Source organism: Homalodisca vitripennis, chromosome 5 (genome assembly GCF_021130785.1).
Source record: "Homalodisca vitripennis isolate AUS2020 chromosome 5, UT_GWSS_2.1, whole genome shotgun sequence".
Lineage (NCBI taxonomy): Eukaryota > Metazoa > Arthropoda > Insecta > Hemiptera > Cicadellidae > Homalodisca > Homalodisca vitripennis.
The window spans coordinates 154,899,386-154,923,000 of NC_060211.1; the positions used below are offsets into that span (position 1 = coordinate 154,899,386).

At 33.6% G+C, this 23,615-nt stretch overlaps 1 protein-coding gene across 1 annotated transcript; it reads left to right on the forward strand.

Annotated features, from left to right (window-relative positions):
- The first annotated feature begins 350 nt into the window (after nt 1–350).
- LOC124363044 (U3 small nucleolar RNA-associated protein 14 homolog A-like) lies at nt 351–20,857 on the forward strand. The gene is given in 8 exon segments (XM_046818108.1): nt 351–361; nt 8,655–8,717; nt 10,647–10,807; nt 11,027–11,228; nt 11,558–12,352; nt 12,354–13,093; nt 20,151–20,370; nt 20,582–20,857. Coding segments are annotated over 8 exon segments (2,445 nt in total). The 5' UTR covers nt 351–352; the 3' UTR covers nt 20,837–20,857.
- Nucleotides 20,858–23,615: the final 2,758 nt, after the last annotated feature.

Genomic DNA, 23,615 nt, shown 5'->3' on the forward strand with positions numbered 1-23,615 from the left:
TTCTTGATATTTACTTTTTAATTACAAACAAAGTTTTCCACAAAAACTTATATACTTTTATTGTATATTGGTATAAAAGCAATACTGTACCCCCCCCCCCCCCCCACCCCCCCCCCCCCCCACCCCCCCCCCCCCCCACCCCCCCCCCCCCCCACCCCCCCCCCCCCCCACCCCCCCCCCCCCCCACCCCAGCTGGCTATGAGCAATCGCCAAGCAAGGCAGCTGAAAGCCGCTGGGATGGCACATTGTATATCCAGCAGCGAGTTGGCTGAGCACAGCTCACATTCCCCCTGCGCTCCAACCAGTACACTGTTGTACTTACAGTCCCACCAGAGCACTGATATTTTCAAAAATGTTTCGGGTCAGCATTGTTTTAAACTTTATGAGAATCTAATATTCTAGATTATAGCAGTAAGGATACACTGTAGCATGGAGTGAAAACTTGGCAGAAAATGCGCAAAGGTAGGGAAAATTGGATGGTTAGGGCAAAGCCATCAATTCCTTGGGAAATATGAAATTAAATGGTGTTAGGTCATTGTGGATGAGCATTAGCTAGGCCCATACACATCAAGGCATGGTGTGAGGCTGTATTTTTAAATATACTCATCAACATATCAAATGTTCAAAATTATCAACAATCATTATTGTTTCAGGGGAATTTTGATCCTCTGATTCTGTTCCTCAAGCAGTTATAAATTAATATTGTATCAAAGATTAAACTACTGTTTGGCTGAGCACTAAGTGAAGCTTATCTCTCATAGGGACTGAAAAAATTTAATTTTCAATGTCTGTCTGCCTGCACTATTCTTGAAGGATAAACCTGATCTGTATTTTTAAAAACTTTTTTCATTAAGATTTCCATTTACTATATAAATGACATCAAGCTAGATGATGGTGCAAGTGTCACTTCATGGGATTTGGCTGAGCATTTAGTGAAACATTATTTGCAGCTTGGAGTATATAATGGTAACCACAACCAATGGATGGTAAAGAGAAAAAATTGTAGAATGGAATAAATTGTAAGACAAACTGAAAAAAGAGTACAAGATCTCTAGACATCTGTGACTAGACTAGTGTACTGTGTTTGTGCCTTTTTGGTATCATGTACACAGTATAAGACATGTAGCCTGTAGGATATCTCAAAAAAACTTTCATCTCTAGACTTTCAAATTTTTGCATGAAACTAGGATTTTTTACATCGACTAGAATTAGATTCTATAATGATGCAGTCACATCCATCGGATTATTTGGCTGGAGGAGCGTCATTGAAGCCTATATGCCGGAGAGGGAGAGATGTAACACCATATCTTTTCTGGCCGTCCATTGGACATGTTCAAGAATGAAATGAGCTATATACCTGAAATTTTTCATGTAACCTTATCACAAGTCTGTTTTCGCGTGACACTTGATGTGGCTTATTTCCCACCTTTGCATATTAGTTTACACAAAAACCGTGATAAAATTTCCAACAATTAATTCATAGTTGAGAAGAAGGGTTATATATTTCTATAACGCCCCTTTCTCTTTCCAATACAAGTAGTCCTCAGAAATAAATAATTGTTAAAGTCGTACACATATAAATATTTGAAAATATCTATTTTGGCTGTTCTCAACATAAGTTTTACTGACAACAATATATACTGAAAGAGAAAACACCAAATTTGCATTAACTCCTTTAGTGGTCTACATGATTTCTTTATTCAACTTAAGAGGAACAGCTGGACACCAGGAGATTTTTCATAGAAATAACATAGAACTTGGTTTTTAAACATTTTTAAATTAAATTACACATACGAAGTGCTATTAATTTGGACTGTTTGAATGAAGGTCCAAATATGAAGTTACCACATGAGGATGTAGATCATCTGGTTTACCAAACTTATTAGAAAACATGTAAATATCTTAAATAATTCAGTTAAACCTTTTGAGATTTAATTAATAGGGTATAAACAATTTTTGGCCAAAATAATCTTGTTTGGAATGTCGTTGTCCCTTAATTAAAGTTTGCTTTATAACACTAAGTTTTATGGTAACTCACATGAGATTAGAAGTAAAATGTAATTTAAAAATAGTAAGCAGTGTAGTTTCACAAAACCAGTGTTTATATTGTGTGCCAAGTAAAAAGTAGGTAATATTACAAAATCTAAATAAACTTTATAAAAAACTAATATAAATTAATAATAATAATAATAATAAATAATTTTATTTGTCATGAAAAACTGTATTAGAACATCATTGACAAGAGAGTCATAGTATATTGCTTTATTGTTAACCAAGTCCAATACACTAGTCAATAACAGTCTTACAAGTAAAATTAAATAAAATAAATAAAAAATCACAAAAATGGTACAGTACAAAATTGTCAGTAACAGTAACAAACACATTAAAAATCAATACTTTTGGTGTTGAAGAATTCATCTAGACTGTAAAACGGATTCTCAACAACCAGGAATATTAAACTTATTCTTAAAGATATCAAAGGGATATGAGCAATATTTTTTCTTCCCTCCAGAAAGTTATAAATTTATTCAAAAGATACTACAACATGACTGGTGAGGGTTTCTGCTTAATCCGAAAATGTTCCAATTTCAGCATTGTTTCGATTACGCGTGTTGTGGTCATGAATTTTATGTTTTAAAATTTAACAAATTATGGATTTTTTATGGATGTAAACCAGACCGAGTCAATATATATACCAAATTTTAGAACCGTCTGAAAAACGAAAATTTATGAAATGGGGTTTGCAATGCTCTCTGGTATCACACTTTTTTAGAAGCCCTAATTGCCTTTTTTGTAATACTAGTATTTCGGAAATTCTGGTGCAATTACCGATATAGTGACTAATCCATATCTAAAAACAGATTTGGACAAAAAGGCAAAGTAATGCGGCTCTTATAAAATTTAAGTGGTACAATATCATTCAGTCTACTTCAGAAGATAAATGCTGGACTCGTGAGAGTTCTTTTATTTAGATAATCAATATGTAGTTTCGCCCATGTCAAATTTCTATCAAGGTTGATACCCAAGAATTTAACTGAGTCTGAATAGCTTTCGTCCAATGACCCAGCAATATGCCTAAGAGTAAACAACATTTTTGTTGTTTTGTCTTTATTTAGCAAAAAACCCATTAGCATGAAACCAGTTTGATGCATTTTTTAATGTATCATTTGCCAACAGCTCCAGATCATGTACACTTTGACTGACATTAAAAAGTGTAGTATCATCTGCATATAATATGGTTTTCGAGTTAAGAGATAATGGTAAATCATTTATATAGATTAAAAAGAGTGGGGGACCTAGGACGGAGCCCTGTGGAACTCCCCACTCCACGAGGGCTTCTTTAGACCACTTACCATTATTAAAGACCAGTTGCTTGCGATTGTTAATATATGATTCAAAAAAATTTAGATTAGGCCCAGAAAATCCGTAATGTTTTAGTTTAGATATAAGAATTTTACTATCAACACAATCAAAGGCCCTGCTCAAGTCACAAAAAGTAGCCCGAGCAAAGCCCTTGCTCTCGAAAGCTGAGTGAATTTGTCTAACTAATTGATCTAGAGCATTAAAAAAGTTGATTTATCCTTTTCTAAAACCCAAATTGTGAAGGTTCCAGAAGGTTATTACTTTCCCAGAAAGTAGTAATTTGCTTACAAACCAATGATTCAATTAGCTTACCCAATACAGGAATTACAGAAATTGGGCGGTAGCTTTGAGGTTGGTCCTTAGGACCCCTTTTAAAAATTGGACATACTCGTGAAATCTTGATTTGCTCAGGGAAAATACCGTCATGAAGCAGATGATTAATAGACACTGCCAGAGGTTCAGCCACACTACCAATAATACTTTTTAACAAATTGTTAGACATACTATATATTGTCTTGACTATCAGAATTGCTCATTCCCCTGACAGCATCCAAAACATCATTTGAAGTAACAATTTTCCATTTAAAATGTACTAAGCTATCATTAGAGATTGATTCCATAAGTTCAACAAATGTAAAACTGGAATTAACAACCTTATTTTTAATTTCTTTTACAGATTCGAGAAAAAAATCATTAAAACACATCAGGCTCAATATTACAAATATTTTGTTTGCTGTTTGCTGTATTATATTTAATTACATCCCAGGCAGCTTTACATTTATTTTTACTATTTTGAATGTACTCAACATTTTTAGCATGTTTTGCCTCATTTATAGAAACACCTGTATTTACACTTCAACTCATAAAACCCCATATTTAGATGTATATTATCCCTGTTACATTTTCTTAATCTGTCCAAGAACAGTAGCCTTTCCTTCATGATAGCTAATTCAGTTGTATAATACCAATCCTGTTTTGTATTTGTTTTTATGCTCTGTTCTTTTTCTATTTACCCTTTTTAACAACTTTGTAATGATTAATACTATTCAGTTATAACATCAAAAATTTTAGTAAATAGTGTTCGCAGAACTTTGCTTAGTATATTCACTTAACAAGGACGGCCAATCATAAGACTCCAGAAGTAAAGAGAGAGGTTTAATATTCTTTTTAGGTAGTACCATGCTTTGAATACTATTTATATGTTGAGAGGTACCCCTTGAGTCAACAAATCCGTCTTTTTGACATGCATTAACAAGTATCCCATCATGATCTGAGTAAGGAAACGATAAGGTAGTTACAGAGGAGACATATAAATTGTGATTAAAGATAAAAACATTATCTAGGCAATTTTTACCCCCTGGTTGCATTTTTATTCAAGGGGAAAAAGTTGAACTGTCTTAAAATGTTTAAAAATTCATTTGCAGTTTTGGTATGTTTTGTAATATCAAACTTACTATTAAAATCACCCCCAATTATAATAGTGTAAAATTTCCAATTCATAATAAAATTTAAAAAATTCTCCATTACTAGCAAAAAATTCCTGTGGATTGCCATTGGGAGAGTGATATACTGAAACTACAACAGTTTTACAATCATCTAGTATTGCAGCTGCTGCCTCAAAATTTAGTTCGTCACAAAACCTTGTTACATCACAATTCCCTAGGCTTTAGTCTATCACTAACAAATATACAGGTTCCTCCTCTTATTTGTTTTGATCTACAAAAATCCTGCAGCACAAGAAAACCCAATGGGATAAGAACTAATAATTTCATCTTTTGACATCCAGTGTTCTGTTAAGCAAACCACTGAAATATTTAAATCAAGCAAGAAACTCTCCAAAACAGAAACCTTATTCTTTAAACCTTGAATATTTAAGAAGATTAATATTAAGGCTGATTGATTTTTGTATTGTGCATGGCAGTGCTGTACATACAGGTAGGCTGAAATACATTGTCCTGATCTATCAGGTGACAGAGAATAAATTAAATTTGACTTATATTAGTACTATTTACAGTTGTGTTTAAAAATATCTTGAACGACACCCTTACCGATCTCAACAAGCACAGCACTAGACACTTTAGAAACCTATATTTTCAACCGCACTACAATTTTCACTTTCATTTTGAAAATGCTGAATGTGTGAAAGGCGGCTGAGCTGCAGAGTGGGTCATGGTCAAAGGTGTTTGCTCTCGGTACGGAGTCTTCAACACGGCTGTCTGCTGACTTCTGTAGTTGATGGTATTGCAGAGAGATTGACTGTTTTAACTTTTTGATAAACTCAAGATGAGACATACCGTTTTGTAATTCTCCAGATCCTTCATCAAAAGATACAACTTTGATAATTGCTCCAGTGCGATGTTGAAAATCTACAAGTTTTTTAGCAAAATATTGTATTGGAACATTATCCCGTACCACAGCCCATTGGAGAGCAAATAAGCTGTTTAAATTTTTTTAATTTGAAATCCTGTAGAAACTGTTTCAAAGCTTGCATCCATAGTCAATCAAATTAGGCTTTTGGTAATGTCTAGTTTTCGTCACAAAGACCATAAATAGTTGCTCCTCCTTCAGTTTTTTGACATGTCAGATGATTATTAATAAAGTCATTAGGTTGTGGTCTATTAAATTTTTCTCTGAAAACCACTGCCACGCCCTGAGTCCATTTTAACGTCAGCTGAAATACAGTGAGAGAAAGCCGTGTCAGCAGAGTTTTTAAATTCTTCTATGACATCAAAACATATTACTTTCAACTAAATTAATTGGTAAGGTTGTATCCATTCTCTTCTCTTTATCCTGCTGAAAGATTGAACTTATAGTGTCTGAAATTGAATACGCGCCAATTTAGTTTTTCCCCTGTTGTTCAAATGCAACCCGTGGTGTGTAAAGTGGAAACGTTTGAGTACTAGATCCAGATCAATTAAGGGTGAACGGAGTCAAGACGACTAACTAACTCTCTTATATAGTTGTTAGCTTTGAGAATATGATTATGGTAACTATCAGTAACATGTAGATCACACCTCGCTGGGATTGTCGTTAAAAGTACAGGTGTCTTTTTGCTTTAACTGAACCAGTTCTTGTTCCAAAGGTTGAGTAAATTGGACGAAAGTCCTTACATAGAGTGTCATTAGTTCCTCCCATCACAAAGATGACATCATCCCTTAGTATGTGAAGCAGTCCTCAGCTACTTGGAGGAGGCAGGCATTTGGCATAACTGAGCCTACTACTTTAAGGTTGTTTGGATTAATCCACTCAATTTTCTGTGCCAGTCCTCTACCCTGACTATCTGAGTACAATGAGAGTCTCAGTTTCCCTCCCATATCATTTTCCTAAACTGGACAGCTTCTTTTTGGTGGAATTTTTGTTTTCACGAGGTTTTTGCAAATTTGTCTTGTTAATATTTAGTGTTTTGTTTCGAGGTATTTCTTCTGTCTTATTCGTCTTGATGTAAAATATCAGCTGCTTTAGTGTATTTGTACTGAAATTTAGATACTGATGTTTATGGACCAAGAATGCAAGCTGTGCCCTCTTTGTTATAATATCAGCTTCTGATAGAGGGTAGAAGAATTTCTTCAAAGAGGCTTGGTGACAAAGAAATGCACCCCTCAGACAGTTTTTGAAATAATAATATCAGTTGTCAAGAGCATATGGATATACCGCAATCATCGTTATTGGTTTGTTTTGGAGTCTGAATACTTGCTACTGAAAACTTTTTTAGACCATGTTAAAATATGTATTAATTTTTAAAAGCAATCTTCTCTGCATGTAGTAAGTTATAATCACCTTTAGAGTCAAAAATGGTAAAAATTGGCTACCCACTTTATCCCATAATAATAAGCTCCAGTGGGATCCAGAGCCTCCAATGTTTTGGATTTCAGATGAGTCATTAACTGGGAAAAAAATAAATTTTTTATTATGCAGCTGCAGAGGTTTGATAAGACCTGTCATAGTCATCAAATAATTTTTACAGCCAGTGTAATTACTGGGTTGAGAAAATGAACATCTCCTTGTAACAATGTTATTATTCAAAATGTTTGGAGTAGGCATCTACTGTATCCATCAGTGACCCATTTTGCTTCTATAAGTGATATTGGTATGTTTTCTTTCATTTCGATCCTCTGGATTTGGAGAGCTAGCTTTGTCCGATGTATTTTTGTTCCCAAGTGATGCAGAGTACAGATCTTTTGTATTCCAGAGGAAGGGTACCGTCCCTCAGATATGAGGCTTTTAGGGGTCGAGCTAGAATGAAGGCTTAGTCGTCTGTATTTTTGTTTGCCATTTCTGCCATAGAGACGCCTGTTAGATCAATTGAGTAATCTATATGTAGAGGGTTTTCAACAGTTTATGGAGCTGTTATCATTTTATTTTGGGAGTTGATGTTTTGTTTGAGGTGTCTGCAACACTGATGGTTAAATTAGTTAAATCTGCTGTTTTGCAAACCTTTTGTAAAAAGAAGTTGGGGTTTTACAATTAACTTTAAGCTTGGAGGCCCTTTTAGGAGTAGACTTCTCACTTACTTTAATAGCATTTTCCAATTTCTTCTAATGCCAAGTTGAACCTCTCATTTTTTTCCCTGGGATTTCCAAATTTACTTTTAAATTCTTTATATGGGTATATATTAGACTGCCTACATTTGGAAGTTTCGTTAGTTTCCATAAAAAATTACATGAAAATATTTAGTTTTATTTTTGGTTTCAATGTCAGTCACCACAGCAGGCCAAGAGGGGTGTCCTCGAACAGAGGCAAACACATATTCCCCTATTTCAGGAACTGCTTTAATTGTTTTGACCATTTTTCAATTAATTAAATAATTTATTAATTGATTGAAATTATTCAGTTCAGTTTTAATTATTATATTTTTATTTGGTTTTATTTATTGTTTACTACTACTATTGATCATTCAATATATTTAATTCAGTAATAAATACCATTACTTTATAATACCTACTATTTACTATCATATTATTAAGTTTTCCCAATAAATTGTTATGTGGAATTCATGATATAATCTTATCAGCTGCAAGCAGTAGCAAGGTGTAGTACTGTTTACATTGGTCTATCAATGAGACTCAGTCCAATGTCAAACCAGCTGTGCAGATACAGGTTTAATCCCAACACCAGACGCGCAGTAATATTCAAAGTCCACTTTTCAATATGCTCTAAAATTATTACTAAGATGTGTAGCATATTCCAGTTGTCCTGTTTTGCTGTAAATTTAGATTTAAGTAAAATGTTACATTTTCAAAATTTAGAATTGATAAACAAACACAACTAATCTGTTTGTGTACCTTTTACAGAAACCAACTGAACTCGAACTAGAATTGTCCAAACTCCTCAAGGAACCAAAACCATTCACCCAGGTAATTAATACTAAATACTATCGATCCTTAGACTTAGATTTTGTTTCGCTAAATTTCTTAACAGTGTCATTGTTTTGTCCATTATTAATTCCTCAGTTTTTATCACTTTCATTGATTTCTGGTAATGATTGTGAATTGCCAAAATCAAGTGACAGCAACAATGTCAAACTAACTGCGTCATTGCCAACAATCAATCACCCAAATCAGATGTACAGATATATTACTTAGACATGAAACAGTCTGCGCATGGAGTGGTGAGGGGTTTGAGGGGTAGTGTGGGCAGGGTGAGGTAAGAAGAGCGGGACGGTAGATGCAGCCAACATACTATTAGCACTATTGCAGACATCGAGGTGATGCACCTCTAGGCTATCATTGAACTTCGTTAACATAACATTCCGGTGTATTGTTTCTCCATATATTTATAAACGTTGTATAATATTTAGTAAGTTGTTTTACAGTTTTCAAAACTGAAGAACTTTGCGATATCCAATTTAAGCTCTGAGATTTATATTTTTAGCCATGCTAGTACATAATTCACTCGTGGAGCAGACAGAACTGACTGTCTGCGCTTATCGGAAAAGTGGGCTATGCGCGCACTGACATTTGTCCACCACGTAACCAAGGCCCGGTTCAAGTCTAAGTAATCTATCAGTAGATACCAATTGATAACTTTTTTGTTGTATTTCAATCTTAGTTTTTTAAGCAGGAAACTTAATGATATACTCTGCAGTCTAGTATCAATATTTTAATTGTGTTTTTTTTATTGATTTTTTAAAGTGGATTCAGAAATACGGTATAACTTAAGAAGAATCTCAGTAGTAGACCTTTTTGAAACCACAGTTACGTGGTTCTATTCCTAAATGGTAAACAATGTTCATTGTGTTTGTATTTTACAGTGTGTGACATTTTGTTAAGAATAATATTTAATGAAATTAAGGATAATTCTAGTGCATAAAAGCAGAAATCATTTTAAGTTAATTAGTAAATTTTGTTCATATAACAAGTTTCTCATACTTTTTATTATAACAGTTTTATATTTTTCAGTTTTTTATGCAGAGAAGTCAGAGAACTTGAATATATTAATTATTCTATGATTTGCTTAAGCAATTTTTGGGTGTTGTGTATAGTTTTTCTTGCATTTTTCGCAATTTGGTTTTATACAAAAACTACATTTATGTGATAGAGCTTGATTCTACTTAGTAAAATGAACATTGAATTAAGAAGCATGTTTAATTATGTCTACAAAAATTGTAACTGAATAACATTCAGACATTTTTCTTTTGTTATATGTTACAAAAAAGATAAACACTACATTTTGAGAATTTAAATTTATATTCCTCTTCAAATGTCAAAAATCTTTAAAATTTCAAAATTATTTCAGTGTGGTTAAAAACTCACCATCATCTAATTTGACATAAACATAAAGTTAACTTTGTCCATTAAAACTTGGGTGGTCCATGGCACCTAAAGAAGTTGGTAAATGAAATCTTTAACCCTAATGTCATATTTCTTTGTAACATTTAACTATGGCAAATCTTGTTACATATCAAATCATCGATAACAACCTTTAACAATGAATTACGGTTTTAAATTAAATTGATTTATTCTTACTGAATTTCACTTATGACAGCATTATTTAGCTCAAAGCTTTGTACATAGAACAATATTTTTTAAATTTGTATAACACCGTACAAAATATATAAATTCAATAAAGTAAACCGAAATTATGTTGAGTAATTTTAATTCCAATCAAAATTAAATAATTCTGATTATTTGCTTGCCATGCTAGTTTAAATTCCTAATTGTTAAATTGATTAATATTACTTTGTAATAAATTTAATAAAGCTCCTCTCATGTAGTCTAATATGACTTTAAAACTTAATGCTTCTGATAAATTTAACTTACTTTGGACAATATTGTAAATTCCAGGAGGAAGAAACTCAGGATAACAAAGATGAAGCGAAAGAAGAAGATTACCCTATGAGCTTAGCAGAAGTGAGAGAAAAGCGCAAAATGATGGCCAGATTAAGGGCTCAGCAGTCTTACAAACAGGCTAAGGCAATGAGACACAGCAAGATCAAAAGTAAAAAGTAAGTATATATTTACAATACAACAGTTATAAAATACACTCTTTTGTGCTTAAATGTTAATATTAAGAACTTATTGGTATAATTTTTACACAGGATTCATGCAAACCCAAACTTGAAAAAATGTAACATTTTCAATTCAGAAGTTTAAACGTTTTGTTTAGAGTTTAAAGAGAAGGCGGAACCAGGAAAATATGTTGCTAAGTTTTTTATTATCCCCAGGTTTCATCAGATCCAGCGGAGGGCCAGAGTAAAGCAACAATTGAAGGAATTTGAGGAACTTCAACAGAAGGATCCCGAGGCAGCACTAAAAAAATTGGAGGAACTGGAAAAAACAAGGGCCCAGGAAAGAGTGACATTGCGACATCGTTCCACAGGACAGTGGGCTAAAAACCTTGCTGTTCGTGCCAAGTATGACAAAGATGTGAGTAATCATTCATCCTTAGAGTAGGCTGTCCTTGAGTATTTTGTAATCAGTACATGTTTTCTTGATTTTCCTTCAATCTAGTACAGAGTTGGAGAAATATATGTATCCCACCTTCTCTACATCAAATTTAATTTTAATTTACATCTATACATCTTTTTTTAATTTTACTTTCTTTTTTAATTTTATTTTGCTGTTACTCCTCACTTTTTCTTGCTCTTCATTTCATGAAAAACCTAATATTCGCTGTAATTTTCTTTAAATCTTAGTCTAATGGTTTTGTTATTTTCCCATATGAATGTCCATTCAAATTGTTAAATCTCTTTCAGGCTAGGATCGCATTGGCAGAGCAACTGGCTAAGAGCAGGGAGCTAACTGTAAAGCTGGCAAAGAACAAGGAGAGTGAGTCTGAGAAGGAAGAAGAAGAGGAGGAGGAAGAGGAGCCACCACAACTGCAGCAGATTGAAGAGGATGGCCCTAATAATGAGTGGTTGGTGAAACAGAGCAAGGAAATGGTGGATTTTGTCAGTGGGTACCGCAAATATTGGGAGACCAAGGTGAAAAAACAGGAAAATGAGGCTGGGAGTGATACAGAGGTGAAAGGAAACAACATTCCATGTAGCAATGAGTCGGAGATGGAAAACCCCAGTGAGGGAAACACCGAGTTAAAACAGGACAAAATAAAACCTCTGAGTAATGTTGAAAATAAATCCAGCGAAGGAAACACAGAGTTAGAACAGAACAAAATAAAAGCTCTGAGTAATGTTGAAAATAAATCCAGCGAAGGAAACACTGAGTTAGAAAAGGACAAAATAGAAGCTCTAAGTAATTTTGAAAATAAATCCAGTGAAGGAAACACTGAGTTAGAACAGGACAAAATAAAAGATCTTAGTAATGTTGAAAATAAATCTAGTAAATCTCTTAAGAAAAACGTGCAAATTAAAAATTTGTTTTTCATGAGTGATAGTTCTGTAAATACAAATGCCAAAGCAGTACACAATAAAACGGCTTCTAATTTTAAAGTTAGTTCTTCAAACAAAAATGCCAAACCAGTACATAATAAAACGGCTTCTAATTTTAAAGTTTCTAAATCTACGCATAAAAATAAAACGTCTAAAAAAAATTAGTGATTCACTAGCTACCAGAAATGGTTTTAAAAATTTTGAAAGTAAAATGGGATCTTGGATTGTGACAAAACACTCGCAAGTAAAAGGCAGAAAAATTAAAAATATAGGAAAAGATAAAGGCAATGAAAAAAGAATAAAAATATCAAGTGGGACTTATGAAATAATGGAAACCAGAAAAAGGCATAATACAGAAGTTGTTCCTGAACATCCAGGTGAAGTAGGTGAAACAAACGGACTTTACATGAATACACAGAAAGCTAAAAAAGTAAAGAGTTTAGATGAGATGTTTGAAGAGGTTGAAGAAAAATTACAAAACAAAGTTCAGGAAAAACTAAATCAGATCAGTAAACAATTAGATAGTAAACTGGAGAACAAGGATAACAATGAGATGGAATTAGAAACAGATGAAATTCCCAGTTTGAAAATGAATAGACAGAATATAACAGCTGATGTTGATGAGGAATTAGCAGAAGAAACTCGAGTTAATAATAAACGGAACAGAGTAGAACGTGATGTTGTGGCAAAGGCAATAGCAACTGCTTCAGCAAAAGTAACCTCTGGAGAAGACATTGATCCTAATAAGTTCCAAGAGGTGACTCCGAGACTGCTTGCATCTGAGTTGCCAGAGATGGTGACTGAAGGTGAAGAAGCGATGGACCAAGAGGATCAAGCTGCCAAAGATCGGCATCTCGTTATTACAGAGGCCTTTGCTGAGAGTGATGTTGTCGAACAGTTCCAGTAAGTCAATATCCTAATTTGCTTATTCTTGATAAGTACATAAAGAAATTCGGAAAGCAATTCTTTACATTACAAGGCTGTTTTTTTCTATTTATAATCTTAGTGCAATTTCAGCTTTCTATAAAAATTAATAACTACAAAATTTTTCAACACTTTTGCAGTGGATTGTGAGGCACCGTTTTGATACAAAAGATGTATGATTCTAGAGATACGTGAGCTTTGCAGCTTCTTCCACACTCTCAATTATTGTTATTTACATTGTTTCTTTAATTCGATTTTTCTAACTTCTGTTCTGCATGATGAAGCAGACTTACAAGTAAGAAGTGTCTGGCTTACTTGAGTCCACTATTAAACCACTTAAAGTATTACAAAAAAATTAAAGAATCTATTCAATTTAGTTATTGAATTATAATGCATAAAAACATAATCTTACAAATAATAATATTCAGTACAGGGTAACAGAAGATGCAAGGAAAGAGCTATTACAATCCAATAGCTTAGTGCTCAAGGTGTGCAGCAGCAATCCACTAGAAATACCTATATTTTTTTAATTTACAGATGCATTATCTACAAATAAATAATAAGATTGATATTCAAAATTAAAGTCACTTGAAACAAATAATTAATTATTCTGAAATTATAAAAGGTTGTTAGGACAACTACATTTTTCTATAATTAAAACTAAATACATTTTATATTAAAATAAATACCACCAAATTATAAGTCAAAAATTAACATTACAATCGCCTAAAGAGAATGAACAAAATAAATCCAAATCACACTCTTCAAAAAAATTTTATTGTATATTAAATTATAAATTATATTCCTTTACTTATTCTTCAATGTTTATTTTTTCAAAACGTGTTCAGGTATCATGTCTTAAATCTTGGATAGTAGTGAATTTAAACTAAATATAAATGTATTATAAAATTTGAAACAAACAGCTTCTTAAATTCAAAATATAAGTCCACTGTAGTCTACTCACTCAATATAACTCAGACTTCTTTCAATACAACAGACAAAGATTCAGGACATTAGCCACAAACCCTAGAAAAATCAGTGGTCCTAGTTTTTTTTATATATATATATATATATATATACATATATCGTCGTGCAAGAGACATAGTGTCGTAACTGCGAAATGGCAACTTTTCAGGAGAGCCCTCCAAAGAAACCTACAGCACATCTTATGCTGTAACTGCGTAAATGAGCAATAAAATATTACCAAGACTATTTCAATGTTCTAAAACATATCTTGACATGGTTTATTGACCATTAACATTTGATATTTTTCTTTTTCTTCTTTTCTACAGCTGTTTTAAGCAGATACGACTGTATGTCTCAAAAAAAGGTTTAGGGCTATGCATTTACGACACAGTTATTATTATAAAAACTTGCTTTATTTTACAAGAATAATTATTATTTTTGTATAAAATAATATAGTATTGTAATATAATATAAGAATAATATTAAACTCTATATAACAAGCTACCCATACTTTGGGGAAAAAGTAAAATACTGTGTAAAAATTAAACTAGTGTGACAAAATAAAAAAATGGTAGGATTAATTTGGCCTAATTTTATTGTTAGGCCTAATTATAACACAGACTACATACAATATAATTATAATGAAAATTTTGTTTAGGGAAACATCAAACAGTGAGATCACACTACATTACTAAAAAATATAAAATGATTAAACCTAATTACAAATAAAAAACACTACATTGTCGAAAAATTGCATATCAATAATTCATTTTTCATCAATCAATGTCCAGCCACTTTATCTGTTCACTTATGACGCAAGTTTTTATAGAACTGAACAGTTTCCTCTCCTTTTATGATGGGAGTCGATCCAGCACAAAGTCCTATTAGGTCGGCATACTTTTCTCCACTAAGCATCGGCTGGTTTTTCTTGTAAAGTTGTTTGGCCTTCAAACCTTTCAGAGTTGCATCATGTGGAATTGTTAAACTTCTGTATTCTTGAGTCAAGTGGCTAGATTTAAAAAAGATTTTGTTTGGCTCCTTCTTCAAAACCATGTACTCGACCATTGTCGGCCAGTTCAGCTTATCTCCATTATCATCAGATCGCACAGTGAGCACCTTAAGCATTTTTCCAAGTCCCAAAAAATCCATAAAGTCTGAGTTTTCCATGCTGTGTACTGTGTAAGGTTTGTTCCTACGCGCAAGACGTATGATTGATTTTAACTCAGCTGGAACAAAGACATTACCAGCAGTACTCAATGCCGAATTTATCGCACTGTGCGTGGAATCACCTTCATTTTGGCCGTGATAAGGCTCAAAAAATTTTAGTGAAATGAAGGAGATGTTTTGTGAGTTGCTCACAAAATGTAGTAGCATAGTAGCAATGCCTGAGTTTTTGTTCTGACCGCAACATCCATCGGAGAACAAAAATACTTCCTTTACTTTTTTGCGATCAAGACTTGAAAGGAACTTGAACAAACAAGTGCCAATATCAGATGACCCTCTTCGGCCTTGGCCCTCATGCCACACATAACATGCACAATCCTTTGTTGCAATGTCATATACGGTTAAATTGAAATTAGTAAATCTTCTGTGATAGAAAAGTTGACTATCTGGTGCTATAGGAAGTAGAATGACCTGCTGCAAATCAAAAGCGGCACATACACAAGTTTCATCAGCCAGGTTAGCCTTAAAATGCCTTTTCAATTCCCTCACAGCCTCTTTTTCAGCTATATGAGCTTGATATCTATTTTCAAGTTGTTCTGCTTTTTTTCTTTCATCACCGGTCCTATACGAATTGCAAAGGGTGCACTGGTCCTTTTTAGGATGATGAAACGCTAGATGCATGTCTCTAAACTCCTTCGAGTAGGTATAATAACTAGTAGTTAACCCTTTACTCTTATTTTCATTGTTAAACATTTCTACCATTTTGTAAAGGCTCAGGTCAGGATGCAAATACTCCTTTGATGTGGATGCACGGCAATAATGTGATTCCATGCGCGGGAATCGATTAATATGAGTCCTTATTGCCTCACGCACAGTAGTATCTCGGTGTTTCAAAGCTGTTGGGCGACCGCCCCTTTTCTCTTTTTCAATTACGCCTGATTCTCTTACCTTAGATAAAGTTGTACGGACAGTTCTATCCGATATGCCCAGTGTGTTCAAAAACAATTTTTTACACACAGAGATTTCTAAGTCCTTTTTTGGTAAAAAGTATTTCAAGGTGTATTACCTCCTCGAATCTTCTTTACCACTAGTTTTTCTCTTCGTACTAGTCTGTTTCACATACCTGGCTATGAACTCCCTTTGCAACTGAAGACTACCAGTACCATAAAAGTCTTTCATAATTTGTTCCCTTTCTTCTTCAGTAATTTTTGAGCATTCATGCAAAAATTTTTCACATATCTTTCCATTGCACCTTTCTTTCAATTCATTCCTCGCAGGCACGCTTACGTTTCTCTTCACGCTACTATATTTTTCACCTTTGTTTCTAAGTTCTTTTGCAATTTTCTTTTTATTTATTCTTTTTTTTGCGTTCCTTGGCAGTCTCCTTTCTGCTACCATCTACTTCAAAGGATTCAGGAGTAGGACAGATTGAACTGATCACAGATTTATTCTGACCAGTTTTCGTAGTAGGCCTATCAGTTACATTTGGAGTTGCAACAGTTTCTTCAATTTTGTGATCATTGCGACAAATACTTTTATCGAGATGGTTGAAACAGAGATATCTGTAACACAATGGACATAGGAGTACACCTCATCCTTACAAATGCCTATCTCACAGCTATTCAGTTGCTGATCATGTCTAGGGTTAGATTGTTCATCATAACCTTGGGTAGGCTTCAGTTTTTTAACTAATGAACCGCCTTCAGGACAAACAGGTTCGAGAATTAAAAGTAATTTATGGCCATCACCACATGGAGCAGCTGTGTGATCTTTGCATAAAATACGAAGGCAATGATCACATAAAGAGTAAACGTCTTTACCACAGCATTCAATGGAACATGTTGGAAAGTAATCTGGATCTAACTCACCATTTTCATTGTTTGTTGTGTTACACTTATCAATCAAATAGTTAGACAGTGTAATCTCATCTTCACTGTCCTTGTTGGTAGTCATTTTTCATTTAAATACACTTGAAAACATTAGAACAACAGATAAACACAACATTCACTACACTGAGGTTATCCTTGTTTACATAAAGATTCAGTTTAGCCAACTGCAAGTTTGCATTGGCCCATCACAAAACAGCTGATGCCAACTCTGAACAACAACAAAACATAAATTCCCTTCTAGCACAGTCACAGTGTATGACAGTAATGAAATGTACAAATATTGAAAATTAATTGTTCGCATTAAAAAAATTGGTACTTTGGGATTATACCGACCACACCCAGACATGAATCGTTATTTCACATTTCGTTTCTACTGATTACTAGATTAGCGTAGAACAATATTTCGTCAATATAAAACAGGAATTGTCTTATCGCAAACCCCTCCCCATCCTCAGACAGAGGTCAAAGTCGAGCGTCTAGTAGATAACGTGATTGCAGAGTTTCGCCGCCCGTTCAGCTGGTGCATCGCTTTGTTGTACTTCCGTGTTTTACCTCTACATTTCTCCAAACACAAAAATTCAACAAAAACAAACATTTACCAAACTAAACTCTTTATTAAAAAAACACTAAAAACTTGTTTTTATTCTTGATCACATTCCGCCACCCAAAATGCGAGTGCCTCCGGCCATCAGCGCGGGCTTTGGCAGCACCTTCGGTGCTGCCCCGCGCTGATGTCGACGAAAGAAAAACATCCCTCGAGATAGTACCTATCAGTAAAATATCAAATTCTAGAGGGGCTAATCAGAAATATAAATTGAATTGTAATGGAAAGGCAATTATGTACCGTGCAAATCACGTGATGCCGCGCGGCCTGCCGTAATCAGGATTCTCGAGAAAGATAAGATAACAACGACAACAATACCTGGAAATGCTTGTAAGTTTGTAATTTTGTAATTGAAGAGTTGTTTTTTCGTTCTATCATGTTTGTTTCTATAAATTTCTATTTTTGTGTTCTTCATACTAGTGTGGTCGGTATAATCCCAAAGTACCAAAAAATTATAAAACCTTTGAAAGGTTGAGCATTGGGGATTGACGAGAAACATATTGCGTAATACGTTTTGTTAGTTACGACACTATGTCTTTTGAATAACAAATATTACGCATGAGAGACATAGTGTCGTAAGTACAGATACGTCAGTATGTTCCTTGTATAATTGTGATAAAGTTAGTTACGACCAACCTTAAGGTAGCTATACTGGTAAAACGACAAGAGATACAGATACGACAGTATGTCTATTCAATAGAGCACATCAACATTAGTGGAAAAGCAGTCTTATCTCAAAATCGCCGATTTTGTAGTTACGACACTATGTCTCTTGCACGACGATATATGGAATCACCTTAGTCTACTTCAGCTCCATGGTTGCATTAGCTTGCCACAAGCTATGTACAGTTTAGAAATCATGTTTCATTGTTGGTAATAGTAGGAGAAGAATTTTTAGACAACTTCAAGCAGGGCTTCTTCACTACTACCACCTATAACCAGAGTTTATATATTTTATATATATATATTCTAATTCACATTTAATTATTTTTTATTAATATTTATATCCTGCTCGGTAAGCCATTTAGTACTAATTTGGCAGACGTATTAAATTTTGTAATTCACATTTGTGTTATTAATGGGTCTAGGGGAAGATTCAAAAGTGCTTTAGAGTGCGTTTAAGATTATCTAAATAAATTGTACTAACCAATGATTTTTTTCTCAAACGGTTTTCAAGATATCGGTTACAGGTAAATCCCATAAAAAGTAAATTAGTAATAATTCAGTCAAAAGAAATATTTTGAATGATCATTATTATTAAACGCTACTAAATGTTCTACCCCCTAACTTGTTTGACACTAACCCCAAACTTGTTCTTGAATAATTAAAAAATATACAACTTAGTTTACTTTAGCCTCTATCTGTTCTATAAGTCTCAGATACCTTTTAGTTTATAATAACCGTTTAGTGTTTTTTTTTTTTCTTGTTCATTTTTTACTCTACATTTTTTTTAGTGAGGTCAAACATTATTTTTTATTTGTTTACACATTGATTAGAACACAAGTATCAAGTAATTAGAATAAAATAATCCACCTTGTTTCAAGCATTGTTGATTTTGTCACATGTAAAAAACAACCTAAAAATACAATTACTATTTACTGTAGAAGTATTGATTCAGAGGACTAAAAATACTTATATGTAAATACAGAACACAAGGCAATTAATGTAAGAATCTAAAACATTTTTCAACTTTAATTATTTAACATGAAAAACACAACATACTGTTGTTATATATCACATGTTTTCAACAGTATTGTCAAGTTGTAACCTACTAAAATTCTTTTAAATTATATTTGAGCAAAGTAAACTCTTATCAGTGGTATTGGTCTCTACAAGAGAACTTTTCTATGTACTGTACATTACACAGAGTTTCCCAATCTGTCAAATTAACTGCAGGAGTAGATGTACAAAACATGTTATAGGAAAATGCCTGAAATAAAAATTAATCTAATCTTTGGTAACTTCATACCTATACAAGTTTTAAAAATTCCTTATTAATTTAATAATTTATGATACTGCCAGGTTCATTTTCCTTGCAAACTGTAGAATGTTAAAATTTGAACTTAGGTATGCAAAATAGTTTAGCAAAAAAAATTATTTTCTGTGTTGGCCAGTGGGTGTTGCAGTATGCGTGGTTTGCTATGTGTGATGCTACTCCCCATATCCCCTATACAGGCCACATTAGCAAGAGTGCTTTCCCAAAGATGTGGCACATTCCTCTGTATTGGACCCTGACTTTCAATCCTAATATGTTCAAATTTATAAAATATCCTTATCAGTTAAAGCTGTAGTGCAAACTATTGAAAAAGAGACGACGAGTACTCATCTAAGAATATTTTTATAAAATATTGCTCCATGAGAATTAGGCTGAACAGTAAAATTAACACTTTATAACTTTGCAATGTGTTTTCAGAAAGGAGAAGGAGGACGAGACCAGCAAGTCCGCAGTTGGGGATGTGAACTTGAGTCTGCCAGGCTGGGGAAGCTGGGCCGGTCATAATCTGAAGCCAGTGACACGACGCAAGCGCAAGAAGTTTGTGATAAAGTTCCCACGGGTAATCCCTCGTAGAGACGCCAACCGTGGCAATGTTATCCTCAACGAGGATGCTGACAAGCCCATCAAAGAGCACCAGGTCAGTCTTGCCATAGACATCTGCATAGTCTACACTATAAAATATGTTTAAAAAATATCATTTGTGAAATTTCATGGTTTTTAATAATAAGATATTTTATAGGTATACATTAATTAGAGGTCTGCAGCTCATATCTTTACCATCTAACAGTGTGTTGCATATCATTTATAAGGATTATCCAGGTCATACCTAAAATACAGATTTGTTACAGGTGTCAGAAGTGCCGTTTCCATTCACCAGTGTCCAGGAATATGAAGCCAGCATGAGGGCACCCCTGGGTTCCACCTGGGTACCTCAGACGGCCCACAAGAAGTTGACACGGCCTGCTCTGATCACAAAGCTTGGCACTATCATCTCCCCTATGGATGAGGACCAACTAGTTGCTGTAAATAAACAGAAAAAACTTCCTAAGAGAAAACCACAAAATGTAATGAGAAAAAATCATATAACAGAAGTAAAAAAATAAAAATTAAGTATTTTGTTTAAATTTGTTTTTTATATTCCTCTTTTCCACATAATCCTTTGCTCATGACAGCTGTATCATCTTGGAATTTTATGTTTGCAGTAAACGAATAAAGGAGTAACTTTTCTAAGCAATATGTAATTAAGTCTAGTAATGAAGTAATAAAGTTAACGTCCAAGTGGAAGTCACCTACAGCATAATCTAACTGTGTTTACCATACCAAAAAGCCATCATACAAAGGGGTGATATTTTGACAGTCTCCTGGACGAGCGGAAAATGGAATCAACCAAATTTTTCAAGACCACCCACTGAACAGAGGAATTGGGAGAACCAATTCTACACTGGTATTGTGTTTCTGTTACAATATGTTATATTTATGATGCTTTATCTAATCTCCATGATTATGAATAACGAATGATGATTGACTGTTATAAAAGGAAGATCACATATGTTTCCTAACATATTTAAGATAAGTGACAAACATTGGAAGAAACCCTTATTTCTACATTCAATCATATGTTGATATTTTAAGACAGATTACATTTTGCCTTCAAAGTTGAGTTACATGGAGCATCACTAAGATTAAAGACAAACATGCAAGAAATACCTACATCTGCACTTCAGAACCACATACACTTGGCTTGTAAAAGGAGATCATCCAGAAACATCATAAAATTGAAATGATCTTCAGCATGCCTTGGTTAAATAGATCTTGCCTCTAAAAGGGACAGAGTAAGGCCACATTTTGTTCCTTAAAAAGTTCTTGACCCGTTTCTTTGTTGAGAACAATCTGTCAGTAGTACTAAATTATTTAAATAATAATAGTCGTTTACTAAAAAGGTAATTAAAAATTTGGGGGTCCAGATCTCCTCGCTGGCTACGTCCTTGGTGTAAAGAATATATAATTAGAGTGGAAAATCCATGTTAAATGTCGGTTCTAAACCTTGATTATCATGAGCTCTCGCATTGTGGTTCTCTCTGCAAGTCAATTGAAATTAGTTAGTCCAAGTTTCCATTGTCTATCACATGGTGTCTAATTCAAAATCATAAATATTATTTTATTATTCTGTCGGTTTTTGGACATTTCTATGAAAATAGTCAATTATAATTTTTTTTTATTGCACTTCCATCCATTGTTATCAGTAAGAACTATGGCAAACAATTTGTATAACATAAACACGCGGTTTACAATAAAAATATGAATAATTCCAGCAAATTAAATCAATTCCACTATGAATAGTTTTATAATAAAAATTATAAAGAAGTAAATAATTATCAATCAATCAGATTCTTTATTGACATTTTTTACAGAATAGAGTTTCAAAATATTAAAACAAAATTTTCATTGGATGCCCAGTGATCTAGGCGGCAGTGCAAATAACTATTTAAAAACTGTATTAGAACAGTAGCAACCACATAATTTTCTGAAAACTGCACAATAAATAATTAATGTGGGATTACTCAACTATGAAGGGAAATCAAATTGACCCAAACATTTGTCAGTAAGTCCACAATGTAGTGTTACTTTTATAATTATTATAAAATCATCAGATACACAGTATGTGGGTTTATTTTTGTTCCGTTCACAATTTAAGCCAAGAAACCAAATAAGGTTTTGCAGTGTAGAATTGGTAGAAATATTTCAGGTCATTCAATAAGTTGTTAAATATTTTTTAGAGATTTAAAATTATAACGAGTTCTAGTGTTTAGTTAAGTTATAGATTTATAAAACTTGAAATTCCATTAAAATATGTTGCTCAATCGTACCTCGAAAAAATACGCATATTACTGCTATTTTGGCTGTCCTAAAAAAAATTTGCAGTGTTATGTTGTTTTATCTTTAGGCTGTCTTAATGCAAATGAAACTGTGTTTGGTGGATTTACAGCTAATTATTAACAGTGAAAAATTGGTTAAATTTTCCATCTCCAGATTTCATTCATTTTTTAAATTATTATGATCTAGAATATACGAGGAGCAAACATTCAAAAGGTGATTTCTCACAAAAAATTGAAAAGTGAGTTTTTGGCTGATTGCTATTCTCCAAATTGAATCTCATGAGATTCAATAATTAGTTTCAGTCAAAAAATGCTTTCTCCTATTAAAAATAAATGTAGAAAACTGACATCTCAATCAAAAAGTGTTTCCTCCAAAGCCTATGTTCATTCAATTAGTGGTTTCTCCAGTGGACCAATCACAGCTGCTCACTTGTGTCACATGACCAGTTGTCATCTGTTATTATTTCCAGCAGATATTTGAGGTTATAGTGAATGTTTAAAGTCATGTTAGACTGTTTTCATAAGTTTTTGGATTAAGTTAATGTTGTTTTATTATAATTTTGAAAATAATGGAAGAAGTAGTGGATGGTGTGTTAGTGAGCATTGGAAATAGTGGGACACGCAAGAGACAGGCAAGTGGTGGGAAAAGGAAAGAAGCCAAACGTAAGCGGTACTCTGCACCATCAGGTAGTAATGTTTACATCCCATGCAAACACTCCACTAAGACTTTATCATGCTCTGATATTAGACCAAATGATGTAAAGAAACTGCGGGACAAACTTTATAAAGGTCCAGAAAAACTTCGCCAAGATTCTATACTTTCTTCATTAGTCGTTACAAAGAAATCTGAATACCAACGATTTAGCAACGACAACAATACAAAATGGTATTGTCATAGAACTGACTGTAAAAAGACGCTGGCAAGCCCAAGATATGCCAAGCTGGATACCATTCTCTCTAAGTTGTCTTCCCTTGCCACTAAAACAGAACTCTCAGAAGGACTACA